Consider the following 16,693-nt stretch of genomic DNA (forward strand, 5'->3'; position numbering starts at 1 on the left):
TGAGCTATAACACATATATCTGAGATATAACTGAGCTATAACACATATATATGAGATATAACTGAGATATAACTGAGCTATAACTGAGATATAACAGATATGACTGAGCTATAACTGAGCTATAACACATATATCTGAGATATAACTGAGATATAACTGAGCTATAACTGAGATATAACTGAGGTGTAACTGAGATATAACTGAGATATAACTGAGCTATAACTGAGATATAACTGAGATATAACTGAGCTATAACTGAGCTATATCTGAGAAATAACTGAGATATGACTGAGAAATATCTAAGATATAACTGCAATATATCTGAGCTATAACTGAGATATAACGGAGCTATAACTGAGATATAACTGAGATATAACTGAGAAATAACTGAAATATAACTGAGAAATAACTGAGATATAACTGAGATATAACTGAGAAATAACTGAGATATAACTGAGAAATAACGGAGCCTCAGTGCAGCATGTGTATTATCTTCTCCAGTTACACATCTCACTTCCTGTTGGCTAGAGTGTTTTGAGTTGAGGTACAGTAGCTATATAATACACTAGTCCTATCTTATGGATGGGGTAAGGTGGCGTGTGTATGCGTGTGCATGTGTACGTGGGTGGTTGTGCATGTGAATGGGTGGGTATGCAAATGTGTGTGCTTGCGTGTGTGCGTTCCAGGCTCATGAGATTTGGTGCAATAGTGTAATGATGATATGCAATGAGACCGGGTTTGGGTGTCTTCGAAGATATACAATAATACGTTATAGGTATGATATATAAGTATAATAATATGTTTGCACTGACAGCATTAACACAGGTTTTAATAGGGGGAGTGAGAATAAGACAAAATAAAATATGGATTCCAGGGGTTTGTATTTCTAACCATGGGTTAAGAACTTTTGATTTGACGTTTAAAGGGTGAAGTTACTGGTGGAAGTGACCGTTCATATTTATTGTTCTTTGATTTTTGGGCTCACTTGCTTTCCCCCAGTGAGAGATGGAAAGTGGTAATGTTTTGGATTGATTATTTATTATTAAGTGCTCTCACTGTTTCAGTTGTATTCACTTGGAAGTCTGTACATTCTACATTTGTATCATTTTTTTTCTTCTTCACTCAAAGAAATGTCCGTTTTTGGGGAGTGGCCAGAACTGTTGTAAATACAGAGGCGTGTGGGACGCTGTTGCAATGCATACTGCTAATTGGACATTAGAGAAACCATCAGTCTCAGCACTGGTACCTGAGCCCACAGCCCTGCTACCCCCTCTAATACAGGAACACGTCACTTTGAGTGGGTCTCTCACACACACGCGCGCACACACACACACACACACACACACACACACACACATTCTACATGAATGGAATAATAGTATGTTATTCATTTCTTTATTTGAAAAATCAAATGTATTTCTTATTCTCTGTCTCAGACATCCATATCATAGTGTGATACTCCTAAACAAAATATATATATACATTTTTACTGAATAGACTGATGATAAGATTACATCGAGGTCAACTGATGCAGAACATGTGTTTAAAATGATTTATCTTGCAAAAGATATTTAACAATGACAATATCAAGCAAACTAATATGTTTCATTTAAGTGAATCGCTTGTTGTAAATTAGCTATAAAGACAAGACAATTAATTAAAATAAGCTTTCTGGAAGAAAAAAAATTGTGTCATGGCACCATTTTGTTTTTGCAGAGACTGTTTCATGTTGTGTTTTGGGAACAAGCCAGGAACTAACCATTCACAGGTAAGGTTGGTCCTCAGCCTGGGAGGAGGAAAATGACCAGAACATTTTGTCCTTTAGGGGGCACTCGTATACCATTATTGTAGAGTACTTCTCCGCAGTCTCCAGTTTCACCTACTGCAATCTTTTATTTTTGGCTCTCCTTCCACTTTTGTGGTGTGTTTTTGAGTGTTTCTTGTTTTCCCAAATGTATTGTTTTTTTGTTTTTCTCTTTCATTTTTTCTCTGTCTCTCCATGTCCCCCCCCCCCCCCCCTTCTCTCTCTCTCTCACTCCCTCCTCACTCTGCTGACACCTAGGGGACCACCCTTTTCCCTTTAGGAAATCACACAACAAAGATGCTTCCTCTGTGAGCCTGAGATTTAGAGGTGTGTGTGTGTGTGTGTGTTCAGTGAAGACAGAAGGTAGGGCACTACCCCCCCCCCCCCCCTGCTTACAATGTCAAGCACTTTGAGCATTGGAAAATCACTATATAACCAGTCCCGCTTACAATGTCAAGCACTTTGAGCATTGGAAAATCACTATATAACCAGTCCATTAGGTGTGTGTGTGTGTGTTGCCTGTGTAGCTGCGGGTGTGCACTTGGTGTGACTAATAGGGCATGAGAAGAGAGAATCACACCATATTGTCTCCCCAAGTGTGATTAGGATCAGTCTGAGAGGCCAGTTACCATAGGCATATCTAACCCACTACAGATCTGTCCATTTGATATGCAGGGGACACTTCACAAAACCAGTAATAAGTACCTGTTCCTACAGTCTTTTAGTTTCACTCTCTGTGGTGAATTCTAGCTATACAGCTTCTTCCTTTGTGTGTGTGTGTGTGTGTGCTGCCTGGCAGGATCCTTCATTTGCGCTCTGTGCTGATGTTCCACCTTACACTCGTGGTGTGTACAGTCTTTGTGTCATCCACGCGTTTCTCACCGTGGCTCAGCACTTCGGGTCACAAGTATTCCATTACCGTTTCATTCATGAGCACATTATCTCTGGTCAGAACTGGGTCAGCTCTAGGGTTAGCTGTTATCCCAATGAGATTTGAAATCCCAGCACTACAGACATATGTCTCTGTTGAATGGATTACATAAGGTTGTAGAACAACACCATTATCATCATCCTTTAACGGTCATACCTGGGTTGTCTCCCTGTAAGTAACCAGGTGTATGGCTAGGCTGTCACTGAACTAGGGATACAGGCATGAGGTATGGGATCATGGAGCCGATTTGAAAGAGTGCTGGTGTTTGGATATATGGGTTTGGTTTGGGGTGGGCTGTTTTTACGATGTGAGGGCTAAAGGTAAGGGAGGGCTTGAAGTGTGGGGGGGGGGGGGGGGGGGGGCTAAACATGAGACCATGCCCATGAGCCATGAAAGCAGTTCTTTCACAGCTCTCTCTCCCCTCCCTCTCTCTCACACACACACACACTCTCTCTCTCTTTCCCTCATGCCCATCTCCCATCCTCTCCCTCACTCTCACTTCCTGTGTCTCCTGTGTCCTTATCCTCTCCTCCTCCTCTCTCATCCCCAACCCCCCCCCCCCCCCCCCCTCCCTGCCCCTCTCTTTTGCATAATGAATTATTTTGTGTCTGCGTTATTATTTAAATCCTGCATTCCACAGCACAACTTAGCACCCTCCCCTCGCCTTTCTGCCCTCCGTGGTTACCATGGCAACCCCCCCTACTTTCATGTTGTTTTCATTTCGATATCCCAATTAAAGATGGGTGACGTGAAGTGATCACGGGGGGAGGAGAGGGGCCGAGGAAGACTGCAGCTGAGCGGCTTTGGGGGTAATTGCGGTGACTGTGCAGTTGTAAATCAGTCATCGGTATTATGGATGGGAAGGCTAAATGTTGTGTTTGCGGATCAGAAGCAGAGAAAAGCCGTGGGTCATTGCTACCTCACACCTGCTCCACTGTCTGGGGGGATAGAGGATGGAAGGGTTTTGGTCCGGGATGTAACAGTAGCATCAGATGTCCTGAGGCCATGGCAGAACAGTAGCCTGCTCATAGCCCCCCTCCACCCCTCCCCCCTTTCACACACACTGACGCCGAACCACCGCCGACTTCACACCTCTGTGGCACCGTGTGAGTCTCAGCTCTTCACGTGGTGTGTTTCTTTCATTCGTTTTTTTTACCTTTCTGGTTCCCACTGTTCTCACCTCCGCCATGTCTCTGTCTCAGCCCAGAGAGGGAAGCCCCGAAAGTCTCGCCCAACACCCTCAGAGCTGTTAGCATATGTGTAAGGGAACATGGGGTTTATGGCCCGCTGTGGACGCGTACCGTCTCTGAGAAACTTGCTGATCCAGCCTTGTTCCCACCCACGTCTGCCTTTAATTCACGTCGACAGAGTGAAAGACAGTGTTGTATACTTCTGCTGTAGTATTGTGTAGTGTATGAATGGATCGTGTCCAGGAGTGTGTGTGCCACAGGATAGAGCCTTGGATTAAGCCCAGTTAGACCTGACCCCATTTAACCTTCATCTGACCCAGTTACCCATGGACCAGACTTTTTTGGGGCCACCTTGGACTCAAAAACCTCTCACTGCAACACACAGCTGCCTACGCCACCTGCACAATGGGTGTACGGGTATGGTTTTGGTATTGGTTGTGTGTCTTCTGTGCATACTGCTCATATTCTGAATCTGTGACATATAAGTGTTGGTCAAAGGGATCTTTTCGTGCAAATAGCTCAATTCAACACCCTTGATTATAATTCCCTTGTTATTTTAAACTGATTATCACATTCAGCAATGTAGGATACATTAATTTATGTTACAGCAGTTTCTGTGGAGGAGAAGGAGATTTACGTCGCCTAATATCTCGAGTGGAGATGCGTACCTGATGTTTTTTATTTTTTATTTCATTTAACCTTTATTTAACTAGGCAAGTCAGTTGGGAACAAATTCTTTTATTTTTTTATTTTATTTCACCTTTATTTAACCAGGTAGGCTAGTTGAGAACAAGTTCTCATTTGCAACTGCGACCTGGCCAAGATAAGGCATAGCAGTGTGAACAGACAACACAGAGTTACACATGGAGTAAACAATTAACAAGTCAATAACACAGTAGAAAAAAGGGGAGTCTATATATACATTGTGTGCAAAAGGCATGAGAAGGTAGGCAAATAATTACAATTATGCAGATGTAAAGGTAGAGATATTGGTGTGCAAAAGAGCAGAAAAATAAATAAATAAAAACAGTATGGGGATGAGGTAGGTGAAAATGGGTGGGCTATTTACCAATAGACTATGTACAGCTGCAGCGATCGGTTAGCTGCTCAGATAGCAGATGTTTGAAGTTGGTGAGGGAGATAAAAGTCTCCAACTTCAGTGATTTTTGCAATTCGTTCCAATCACAGGCAGCAGAGAACTGGAACGAAAGGCGGCCAAATGAGGTGTTGGCTTTAGGGATGATCAGTGAGATACACCTGCTGGAGCGCGTGCTACGGATGGGTGTTGCCATCGTAACCAGTGAACTGAGATAAGGCGGAGCTTTACCTAGCATGGACTTGTAGATGAGCTGGAGCCAGTGGGTCTGGCGACGAATATGTAGCGAGGGCCAGCCGATTAGAGCATACAAGTCGCAGTGGTGGGTGGTATAAGGTGCTTTAGTGACAAAACGGATGGCACTGTGATAAACTGCATCCAGTTTGCTGAGTAGAGTGTTGGAAGCAATTTTGTAGATGACATCGCCGAAGTCGAGGATCGGTAGGATAGTCAGTTTTACTAGGGTAAGTTTGGCGGCGTGAGTGAAGGAGGCTTTGTTGCGGAATAGAAAGCCGACTCTTGATTTGATTTTCGATTGGAGATGTTTGATATGGGTCTGGAAGGAGAGTTTAGAGTCTAGCCAGACACCTAGGTACTTATAGATGTCCACATATTCAAGGTCGGAACCATCCAGGGTGGTGATGCTGGTCAGGCGTGCGGGTGCAGGCAGCGAACGGTTGAAAAGCATGCATTTGGTTTTACTAGCGTTTAAGAGCAGTTGGAGGCCACGGAAGGAGTGCTGTATGGCATTGAAGCTCGTTTGGAGGTTAGATAGCACAGTGTCCAAGGACGGGCCGGAAGTATATAGAATGGTGTCGTCTGCGTAGAGGTGGATCAGGGAATCGCCCGCAGCATGAGAAACATCATTGATATATACAGAGAAAAGAGTCGGCCCGAGAATTGAACCCTGTGGCACCCCCATAGAGACTGCCAGAGGACCGGACAGCATGCCCTCCGATTTGACACACTGAACTCTGTCTGCAAAGTAATTGGTGAACCAGGCAAGGCAGTCATCCGAAAAACCGAGGCTACTGAGTCTGCCAATAAGAATACGGTGATTGACAGAGTCGAAAGCCTTGGCAAGGTCTATGAAGACGGCTGCACAGTACTGTCTTTTATCGATGGCGGTTATGATATCGTTTAGCACCTTGAGCGTGGCTGAGGTACACCCGTGACCAGCTCGGAAACCAGATTGCACAGCGGAGAAGGTACGGTGGGATTCAAGATGGTCAGTGATCTGTTTGTTGACTTGGCTTTCGAAGACCTTAGATAGGCAGGGCAGGATGGATATTGGTCTGTAACAGTTTGGGTCCAGGGTGTCGCCCCCTTTGAAGAGGGGGATGACTGCGGCAGCTTTCCAATCCTTGGGGATCTCAGACGATATGAAAGAGAGGTTGAACAGGCTGGTAATAGGGGTTGCGACAATGGCGGCGGATAGTTTCAGGAATAGAGGGTCCAGATTGTCAAGCCCAGCTGATTTGTACGGGTCCAGGTTTTGCAGCTCTTTCAGAACATCTGCTATCTGGATGTGGGTAAAGGAGAACCTGGAGAGGCTTGGGCGAGTAGCTGCGGGGGGGGGGGAGCTGTTGGACGAGGTTGGAGTAGCCAGGCGGAAGGCATGGCCAGCCGTTGAGAAATGCTTGTTGAAGTTTTCGATAATCATGGATTTATCGGTGGTGACCGTGTTACCTAGCCTCAGTGCAGTGGGCAGCTGGGAGGAGGTGCTCTTGTTCTCCATGGACTTCACAGTGTCCCAGAACTTTTTGGAGTTGGAGCTACAGGATGCAAACTTCTGCCTGAAGAAGTTGGCTTTAGCTTTCCTGACTGACTGTGTGTATTGGTTCCTGACTTCCCTGAACAGTTGCATATCGCGGGGACTGTTCGATGTTAGTGCAGTCCGCCACAGGATGTTTTTGTGCTGGTCGAGGGCAGTCAGGTCTGGAGTGAACCAGGGGCTATATCTGTTCTTAGTTCTGCATTTTTTGAACGGAGCATGCTTATCTAAAATGGTGAGGAAGTTACTTTTAAAGAAAGACCAGGCATCCTCAACTGACGGGATGAGGTCAATGTCCTTCCAGGATACCCGGGCCAGGTCGATTAGAAAGGCCTGCTCACAGAAGTGTTTTAGGGAGCGTTTGACAGTGATGAGGGGTGGTCGTTTGACTGCGGCTCCGTAGCGGATACAGGCAATGAGGCAGTGATCGCTGAGATCCTGGTTGAAGACAGCGGAGGTGTATTTGGAGGGCCAGTTGGTCAGGATGACGTCAATGAGGGTGCCCTTGTTTACAGAGTTAGGGTTGTACCTGGTGGGTTCCTTGATGATTTGAGTGAGATTGAGGGCATCTAGCTTAGATTGTAGGACTGCCGGGGTGTTAAGCATATCCCAGTTTAGGTCACCTAACAGAACAAACTCTGAAGCTAGATGGGGGGCGATCAATTCACAAATGGTGTCCAGGGCACAGCTGGGAGCTGAGGGGGGTCGGTAGCAGGCGGCAACAGTGAGAGACTTATTTCTGGAGAGAGTAATTTTCAAAATTAGTAGTTCGAACTGTTTGGGTATGGACCTGGAAAGTGTGACATTACTTTGCAGGCTCTCTCTGCAGTAGACTGCAACTCCTCCTCCTTTGGCAGTTCTATCTTGACGGAAGATGTTATAGTTGGGTATGGAAATCTCAGAATTTTTGGTGGCCTTCCTGAGCCAGGATTCAGACACGGCAAGGACATCAGGGTTAGCAGAGTGTGCTAGAGCAGTGAGTAAGACAAACTTAGGGAGGAGGCTTCTGATGTTGACATGCATGAAACCAAGGCTTTTTCGATCACAGAAGTCAACAAATGAGGGTGCCTGGGGACATGCAGGGCCTGGGTTTACCTCCACATCACCCGCGGAACAGAGAAGGAGTAGTATGAGGGTGCGGCTGAAGGCTATCAAAACTGGTCGCCTAGGGCGTTGGGGACAGAGAATAAGAGGAGCAGGTTTCTGGGCATGGTAGAATATATTCAGGGCATAATGCACAAACAGGGGTATGGTGGGGTGCGGGTACAGCGGAGGTAAGCCCAGGCACTGGGTGATGATGATGATATTTAACTAGGCAAGTCAGTTGGGAACAAATTCTTATTTACAATGACGGCCTACTAAAAGACAAAAGGCCTCCTGTGGGGACCGGGTCTGGGATTAAAAATTAAATACAAATATTGGACAAGACGCACATCATGACAAGAGAGACAACACAACACGACATAAAGAGAGACCTAAGACAACATAGCCTGGCAGCAACACATGAAAACACAGCATGGTGATGTGAGCATAGTATGCGCTAAATGTGGGGTGTGAAAAAGATTTGTAGGCCATTAAGTCACACACACCCTAAAGAAATGAATAAAACATCACTTTATAGGTCTAACACCAGAAATGTCGGTTTTCTGACTTGCGGACTATACCATAATATAAGTATATCATAGAATATCATTATAAAATGTACTGTATATCGTAATAAGCATTATTTTTTAATTCTCAACGCGTTCTTGTTCTCAGCTGAGAGTGACAGTCTTTCACTGCTACTAATTGTTTTCCACCGGTTTTCCAGATAATTTACGTAAGAAAAGGACAAACCGCTCCTTCACTTTCATGAAGTCACTGCCGAGGAAATAACAGGCCAATACACAAAGTGGGCCCCTGCGACCCTGAATTGAGAGTGCATTTATTTGCATGGGAATGACATGAAACCAGACACAAGTCTGCTGGTTTATTCTCCAACTAGATTGTAGTAAGTAGCCTACATATATTGTATGCTTGCAGAGCAGACTGGGATGAAACTTAAGACCATAAAATAGAACATTGTAATATGATCTCCACATCCCAAAAACCTGTAGGCTATTTCAATGTGTGTATCATGAATGAAACACGATAACACTTTGGTATGAGCAATATCACTCCCGTAATTTAGGCTGCAGAAACTCTCAACAAGATACAAGATCGCAAAAAAATATCACAAAAGTAGGGGTCGAGTGAATACATACATTGATTTGCATATTCCTATTTGACTGACAGCTCAAATTGACCTATGATTGGCCGAAAATGTGTGCGTGAAGGCGGGGCGTAATGCAGTCAGTGGAGGTTAGTGCTTTTCGACTCTGATTGTGTGTGGTGAAACATCCCCAGTGAGACGACTGCGACTGGACGGCAGATAAGTCCATAACTTTTTGTTTTTTGTTTATTATTACCTGAAAGTGATTTATCGTTTAAAATATATATATATATTTAAACTCTCTAATTTGTCAATCATTCCACATCACTGGAAACGTACAGGCAGTGGCAACGAGACACGCAGTTGTTCCCGACCAATCGACTACATTTTTTTAGGAAAAAAAAAAATCATACAATTATTGTTCTGGTCGTTTGGAAAGAAAATAGGCTACCGAAACGAACAAAACGCAGCAGTAACATTCTTTTCGTTCATGTTGAGAATTGAGGGGGTTTTCAAGTGCTTTAATTGCGGAGTCTAGACATCGAATTGAGAGGACATTTGGGAGAAGTAGAGGGCTGGCGGACAAAGAGTGGACCGAATACATCCCAAGAATACGATAAGTTTCACATACATGCGTCCCCTTTTTGAACATGACAGAGGAGACAAAGGACAACGGTGCTATATAATTGTATAGCCAAGCTATACAATATTCTATAGCACTATAAAGCAAAGTTTTCCCTAATATGAAAGTTGATTTTTGATTGACTATGCTCGATTTTTAAAGAAACTGGTGGTTGATTTTTTTTAATCGACTTATTCCATGAGATATTGACTTGGCAACCGTCCGTCAAAAAGCAAGGTTTTCCTTGAAATGCTGTGACCGCATTTTTGAATTACTCATTTCCAGTGAAACTGGTGTTTGAACTGTGGTCCGTGTCAGATGTGGTCGGTGTTGCGGCCAATGGGTACACGGTCCAGCTGACAGTGCCACTGAATTCCCAGTTACACGTTGTTTTTTTTTGACCAACACAACCGAAGGAGTTCGTTTAAATTACGGATAATCTGTATGCCATTATGAATTTCATATCCAGTCGCATTGCCCCACTTTGGCTGGTCCTGCTGGAATGTGTGCTTCTGTCGACAGCAGAGGAAGGTAGGTTGGATTACCTCCTGTACAATGTTCTCAAATATAACAAGGCTGTTTCATGTTCTGTCATCATGCTTATTATCGACAAACAGTGTACAGTGGGGTTATTAGGCTACCTAATAATAGGTTATTGAAAATATGATTAAGACCCATTTTGCCTTCAGATTGTGGTTACATTGTAACAACAGCACCGTTACATTGCAACAGCTGCACATGGCAATGTAACATGCTAGTTGACAATTATCGTGAAGAGGTTAATCAAATCCTACACTCCTACATGAACTATGTTTACTGTACATTATGTTGTCTTTGTATAGAGAATCATCACCCTCCACTATCTAACTATTGCAATGAGACTTTTCCCGTTAATGAAGATTAACTTGACTGGCCTGCACAAGAGCCTATGCAAGTGTACATGAATTAGCTGTGTGTGTGTGTGTGTGTGTGTGTGTGTGTGTGTGTGTGTGTGTGGATTTAGTGTGTCTTTATGTATGTGTTCTGGAAAGGTGTGGAACAGCACAGAAATGGTCTTTGTGGAAACATACACTACATGGCTAAAAGTATGTGGACACCTGCTTGTCGAACGTCTCCTTCCAAAATCATGGGTATTAATATGGAGTTGGTCCCCCCTTTGCTGCTATAACAACCTCCACACTCTACTAGATGTTGGAACATTGCTGCGGTGACTTGCTGCGATTCAGCCATGAGCATTAGTGAGGTCGGGCACTGATGTTAAGCGATTAGGCCTGGCTCGAAGCCGGGGTTCCAATTCATCCCAAAGGTGTTCGATGGGGTTGAGGTCAGGGCTCTGTACAGGCCAGTCAAGTTCTTCCACAGCGATCTCAACACACCATTTCTGTATGGACCTAGCTTTGTGCACAGGGACATTGTCATGCTGACACAGGAAAGGGCCTTCCCCAAACTGTTGCCACAAAGTTGGAAGCACAGAATCGTCTAGAATGTAATTGTATGTTGTAGCGTTAAGATTTCCCTTCACTAGAACTAAGGGGCCTAGCCCGAACCATGAAAAACAGCCTCAGTCCATTATTCTTCCTCCACCAAACTTTACAGTTGGCACTATGCATTCGGGCAGGTAGAGTTCTCCTGGAATCCACCAAACCCAGATTTGTCAGTCGGACTGCCAGATAGTGAAGCATGATTCATCACTCCAGAGAAGGTGTTTTCACTGCACCGGAGTCCAATGACAATCCTTAAGCCACTCTAGTCGATGCTTGGCATTAAGCATGGTGATCTTAGGCTTGTGTGGGGCTGCTCAGCCATGGAAACCCAGTTAAAGCTCCCAACGAACAGTTATTGTGCTGACATTGCTTCCAGAGGCAGTTTGGAACTCTGTTGTGAGTGTTGCAATCGAGGACAGATGGTTTTTACAAGCTTCAATACTCAGCTTCCCCGTTCTGTGAGCTTGTGTGGCCTACCACTTCGCGGCTGTGCCGTAGTTGCTCCTAGGTGTTTCCACTTCATAATAACAGCGCTCACAGCTGACCATGGCAGCTCTAGCAAGGCAGAAATTTTACGAACTGACTTTGTTGGAAAGGTGCCACCCTATGACAGTGCCACATTGAAAGTCACGAAGTTCTTCAGTAAGGCCATTCTACTGCCAATTGTTTCCTATGGAGATTGCATGGCTGTGCGCTCGATTGTATTCACCTGTCGACAACGGGTGTGACTGAATTACCCGAATCCACTAATTTGAAGTGGCGTCCACATACTTTTGGCCACAATGTACCAGCCTCTGGACCGCATCCACCCAGACCATTGCTACGGTGTCTCACTACCAATCAACCCTGAACGGCATGGCTCGGATTAGTTCCACATTACATGCTGAAATGGAGACACCTGGTCCCTGCTATCTACAAACAATTAACATGGCGCTGTTTGACAGGCATGGATAACATCCGAGCACGGCTATGGCGTTACAGGTGACTTGGAGGGATTCGTTGGGTATGCCTACTACAACTTCATTGTAAATTAGCCGCAGCAATTGCAAAATCAATTCACGATTGTGTTTTAGTTGATTCATTGAAGTTTAAGCACCATATTCTTCGAGGTTTTGCCCTCGGTCGGTTGTCTTGAACTATTACGATTCACTCTACGTCCTGGCCTGTATGCTACTCTGTAGGCCTGCTTCACTTCCATTGAGAAGGGTTTTTGAGGATCTAGGCCTAGAATGTATCGTTTTCCATGTCATGAACCCACCTCCAACATCTGTTCACTAATTCCCCTTTTCAACTCCCAACAGATGGAGCAGAAAGAGAAGCAGCGCTGCGAGTTAGTTTGAATGTGACCTCTCCCTTTTAAAAACTCCACTTAAACACCTTATTTACTTCTTCAAATCATATTCGCACGGCATTGGACGGTCTTTGAAGTGTTACCTCCATGTGGTGGCTGCAGGACTGTGAAGGTATTAAAAAGGGCAATGCTGGTGATGATTCATTTGGCCAAGTTAAGCTTGGCGTCCGTGGGGGGTAGATTGGATTCTGTCCACAGGGTAAGATCCTCAAAAGGGCCCCAAACCCTCTGAGATTAGACAGTGTGTGAGTGTGTGTGTGTGTGTGTGTGTGTGTGCGTGTGAGTGTGTGTGAGTGTGTGTGAGTGCGCGCGTGGGTGTGTGCGTGTGTATGTATGCGTGGGTGTGTGTGTGTGAATGATTAAACAAAGGCTGATCCCTGTGCATATTGTATATTAGATATTTAGTGGTCTTTGTCGGGAAGAGTTTGAAGAAAAAATACACTTCCATCCCAGTGAGCCGGTGAGCCTTCACAATCAGCCTCCAAGATGAACTAACCCCCCAAAAGACACCACTCTGAAGGCCCATCCTCTCTCTGTTGCATTCTCATTTCCTCCACCTACGCTTCTTTTTCTCTTTTTCTCATACTTTGATTAGAGTGCCGTGTTGAGTGACATTCTGCTTCACAACCCATAAACCCAATGTCTAAAACCAGCAAACGCTAAAATAATGTTTTTATTCCGAATGCAAGAGGCCCTAAGTGAAAGAGTTAGCCCCCCCCCCCCCCCCCCCCCACACTCTTTTATTTTGTTACTCTTTCCGTTGACTCTCTCTCTCTGCTATGTGAGCGAGGCAGTGCAGTCTGGACTTACCACTGTCTGCCCCGCCGCGGAAATGCGGATTTCTTCCCCCGAAATCCTATTAAATGGAACTGATTTTTATAAGAAAGGGATTTGCATTTAAAGCAATCCTGCCCCCTCACTGACACCCTCAGCCCATCATCCTCTGTGGCTTAATCCCACGATTAGCCCCTTGAAGAGTTAAACAGGCATCCGAGTCGTGCAGCTGTAATGTACAGGCCAGTTTCCCTCTACTCTTCAGCAGCTCTCTCACCCTCTCCCTCTCTCTCTCTCTCTCTCTCTCTCTCTCTCTCTCGTGGCCTGATGAAGTTGCCTCCGCTGGCTGGGCTCGGCCTAGACAGATGGGTTCCTGAGTGGGTCTGGGTTGGCTTATCAAGACTACTTAAGTCACAAATGAGATGCGATGCATATGGAAATATGACAGGTGGACGGTAGTCCGGGTTGATGAGGGGATAGAAAAAGCCCCCCAGTTCACCACCACCAGCCCCCAATCCATGCATCAACGTCAGTGGCACGCGGACAGGCAGGCAAGAAGCGGGGCAGGTGACCCACGTCTGCACCTCCACCCACACACCACTCACTGTGAGAGGGGACACAATGGGGACGACTAGAGAGGGGACCGGCAGCAGAGGACAGGGAATGAGGCCACAGCCTTTCAAATAAGACAGTGACAGAGAATGACACTTATGGAGAGAGTAATTTCTGCCAGTGGGTGAGAGGGAGAGACTGCTATCAAGTCGAGTAGAAATGAGAAAGGGCTGACGAGAAAGCGAGAGGGTGTGTGTCTGTGTTGAGTGTGTGTCGTAGGTGATAATCAGAAGCGCCTGGCTGGGAGACAGAGGGACTTCCCGTGCCTGTGTGCTCGCTGTGATTCCCCCGAGCCCCAGAATATCTGTCCTATATACAGTAACAACACTGAGGCTCAGCAGGCAGCAGGCTTCCAGTCCCACCACACAGCTCCTCAGACAGAGGGAGAGAGAGTACACAACGTGTTCACACTGGTTTCATCATTACATCCATCGTCATACGAGATATCTCTGTCTTATTTCCTTCTTTGGAACCTACAAAATCTGTTCCAAAGCCCCTCCCCCTCCCCTTCAATTCCACCATGTCTTAAGCCTTTAAGAGCAAAGAACAGTGGAAGGAAGATTTTGAGCTGTACCCCCTCAATGTGTCTGGCTTTCCTTGGCTGCTGAAAGGGAGAAAGAGGGGGATGAGTCAGAATGAAAGAGAAGACCCATGCAGGGCGAGTATTCTCTTGTATCTGGGCTTGGACGTGCCGATCTTTGGATGGTTGATGTAGCCTAAGTCTGTGCTGCCATTCAGAGTGACTGTCCTCCAGCGTCAAGCTGTTCACCTCCCACCGCGGATTAGTCATTGAGAGCCTGTGTGTGTTTGCGCGTGTGTGGTGTGTCTGCATGTTTCACGTCACAAGGACCATATCCAGTTGTAACAGTCTGTAATGGTTTTTCAGTCACCACTGGGGGGGGGCCCCCAAAAGCTTGATATGTTAAAGAATGCGGGCGTTGGAGAGAGCCCCCCCCGACACTAAACGTTGGTCGTATTATTTTCCGCAGTCGAATGCGTGTACTTTTTTTACGTCGGAGCACATTTGAGTGCGTCTGTGGAAGTGTGTGTGAGAGAGTTGACCTTTTTGTTTTGGTATTTTTCCCAGTGTTCAGTGGGAGGGAGACTCTCTCAGTGTGACTGACATGGAGATGCATGCAAACACATTTTCTGTCCAGAGATAATTATATGGATGCGACTTGAGTCGTGGGATGGGGGGAGAGTAGTGGGCGGAACGGCAGAAGACTGAACGACAGAATTACAAAGACAGAAAGAACCACGAAAACACAACAGACAGTACGGTAAACATGCTGAAAGTGCACGGAGGTTATACAGAATTTGAAAACGGATCTGTACCAGAGCCAAAGTGTGTGCTTCCTTCAACACATGGTGATAGTTTGTGAACTATCTTTATAAACTCTTTGTAAATTCTTATGAACGTAGAGTTATCGCCGTCACACTTGTTACCGTTGAGTCCCTATCAGTTATTAAACAGGAACAATTACAAATGAACACAGCTCCTTTTAATTGGAGGTTGACTCTATCCTAAACCCTTTGTTCTAAACACACAGTGACACAGACACAGGTTTAGTTGAGATGCCGATAAAACCCATGCCAACTAACTGCACCATTGTCACTTGATCTTGTAGCGAGCTGTTCCACAGTGGTTCTCTTTTTCTCTCTAAGGGATGGAGGTGAAGACTCAGCGAGTTTTTTTGTTCCTCTCCAGCTCTACTTACTTAGGCTTTTATGGAGTTTAATCTCACCCATAGCTCAGTGTCTTTTGTTAGCCAGGGAGGGAGATGTGGGAAGTCAACCGGACTCTTTCAGACCCCCCCTTTGGTGTGAGATTAGCTGAAGAACTCCAAATCAAACCAGGGAGAGACAAACCCAGAACATTACTACTGCCGAACAATCTCCGCAATTAGCTGGCTGGCCAAAATGAATACCAGACTCTGAGGGTAGGTTTAGGACACTTAATCCCCACCGCTATGGTCAGCCATTTTGGTTCCCAACTGTGTTATTTAACTCTGGCTGCATACCCAAACATACCCACACAGAAAAGTGACCCTGTCCAGTTCTAATAACCAGCAGCCTGCTCCCGACAGTCACTGGATCGGGTTGTGGCCTGGGAGGGAAGGAGAGCACAGGGACACTAGTATCTTCCTGCCTGGACCAGCCTGTTTGGCATGCATCCCTGAAGAGGATTACATCCAACTAGGAGTCTGACATTAACACCCTCATTCTCACTTTCTTTCCTCACTCTGTTCTCTCTCTCTCTCTCTCTCTCTCTCTCTCTCTCTCTCTCTCTCTCTCTCTCTCTCTCTCTCTCTCTCTCTCTCTCTCTCTCTCTCTCTCTCTCTCTCTCTCTCTCTCTCTCTCTCTCTCTCTCTCTCTCTCTCTCTCTCTCTCTCTCTCTCTCTCTCTCTCTCTCTCTCTCTCTCTCTCTCTCTCTCTCTCTCTCTCTCTCTCTCTCTCTCTCTCTCTCTCTCTCTCTCTCTCTATACATATATATACATACATACATACATACATACATACATACACTGAGTGTACAAAACATTAGGTACACCGTCCTAACATTGATTTGAACTCCCTTTTCCCTTCAGAATAGCCTCAATTTGTCAGGGTATGGACTTTACAATGTGTCAAAGCGTTCAACAGGGATGCTGGCCCATGTTGACTCCAATGCTTCCCACAGTTGTGTCCTTTGGGTGGTGGACCATTCTTGATAGACACAGGAAACTGTTGAGCGTGAAAAACCCAGCAGCGTTGCAGTTCTTGACACAGTCAAACCGGTGTGCCTGGTACCTACTACCATACCCGGTTAAAGGGACTTACATCTTTTGTCTTGCCCGTTCACCCTCTGAATGGCACACATACAC

The 16,693-nt window shown here is 45.5% G+C and overlaps 1 protein-coding gene across 3 annotated transcripts in view; it reads left to right on the top strand.

Annotated features, from left to right (window-relative positions):
- Nucleotides 1-9,155: 9,155 nt before the first annotated feature.
- Nucleotides 9,156-16,693, top strand: part of LOC139418565 (ephrin type-B receptor 4a-like) — a 33,407-nt gene continuing 25,869 nt past the window's right edge. Inside the window, exon 1 of one of the 3 annotated variants that reach the window (XM_071168128.1) lies at nt 9,156-10,139. In XM_071168128.1, coding sequence (XP_071024229.1) covers nt 10,061-10,139 — 79 coding nt within the window. In that variant the 5' untranslated portion in view covers nt 9,156-10,060. The remainder of the gene's footprint in view (nt 10,140-16,693) is intronic. The other 2 variants (XM_071168130.1, XM_071168129.1) reach the window with 2 other exon arrangements.

This window comes from Oncorhynchus clarkii, chromosome 10 (assembly GCF_045791955.1).
Source record: "Oncorhynchus clarkii lewisi isolate Uvic-CL-2024 chromosome 10, UVic_Ocla_1.0, whole genome shotgun sequence".
Lineage (NCBI taxonomy): Eukaryota > Metazoa > Chordata > Actinopteri > Salmoniformes > Salmonidae > Oncorhynchus > Oncorhynchus clarkii.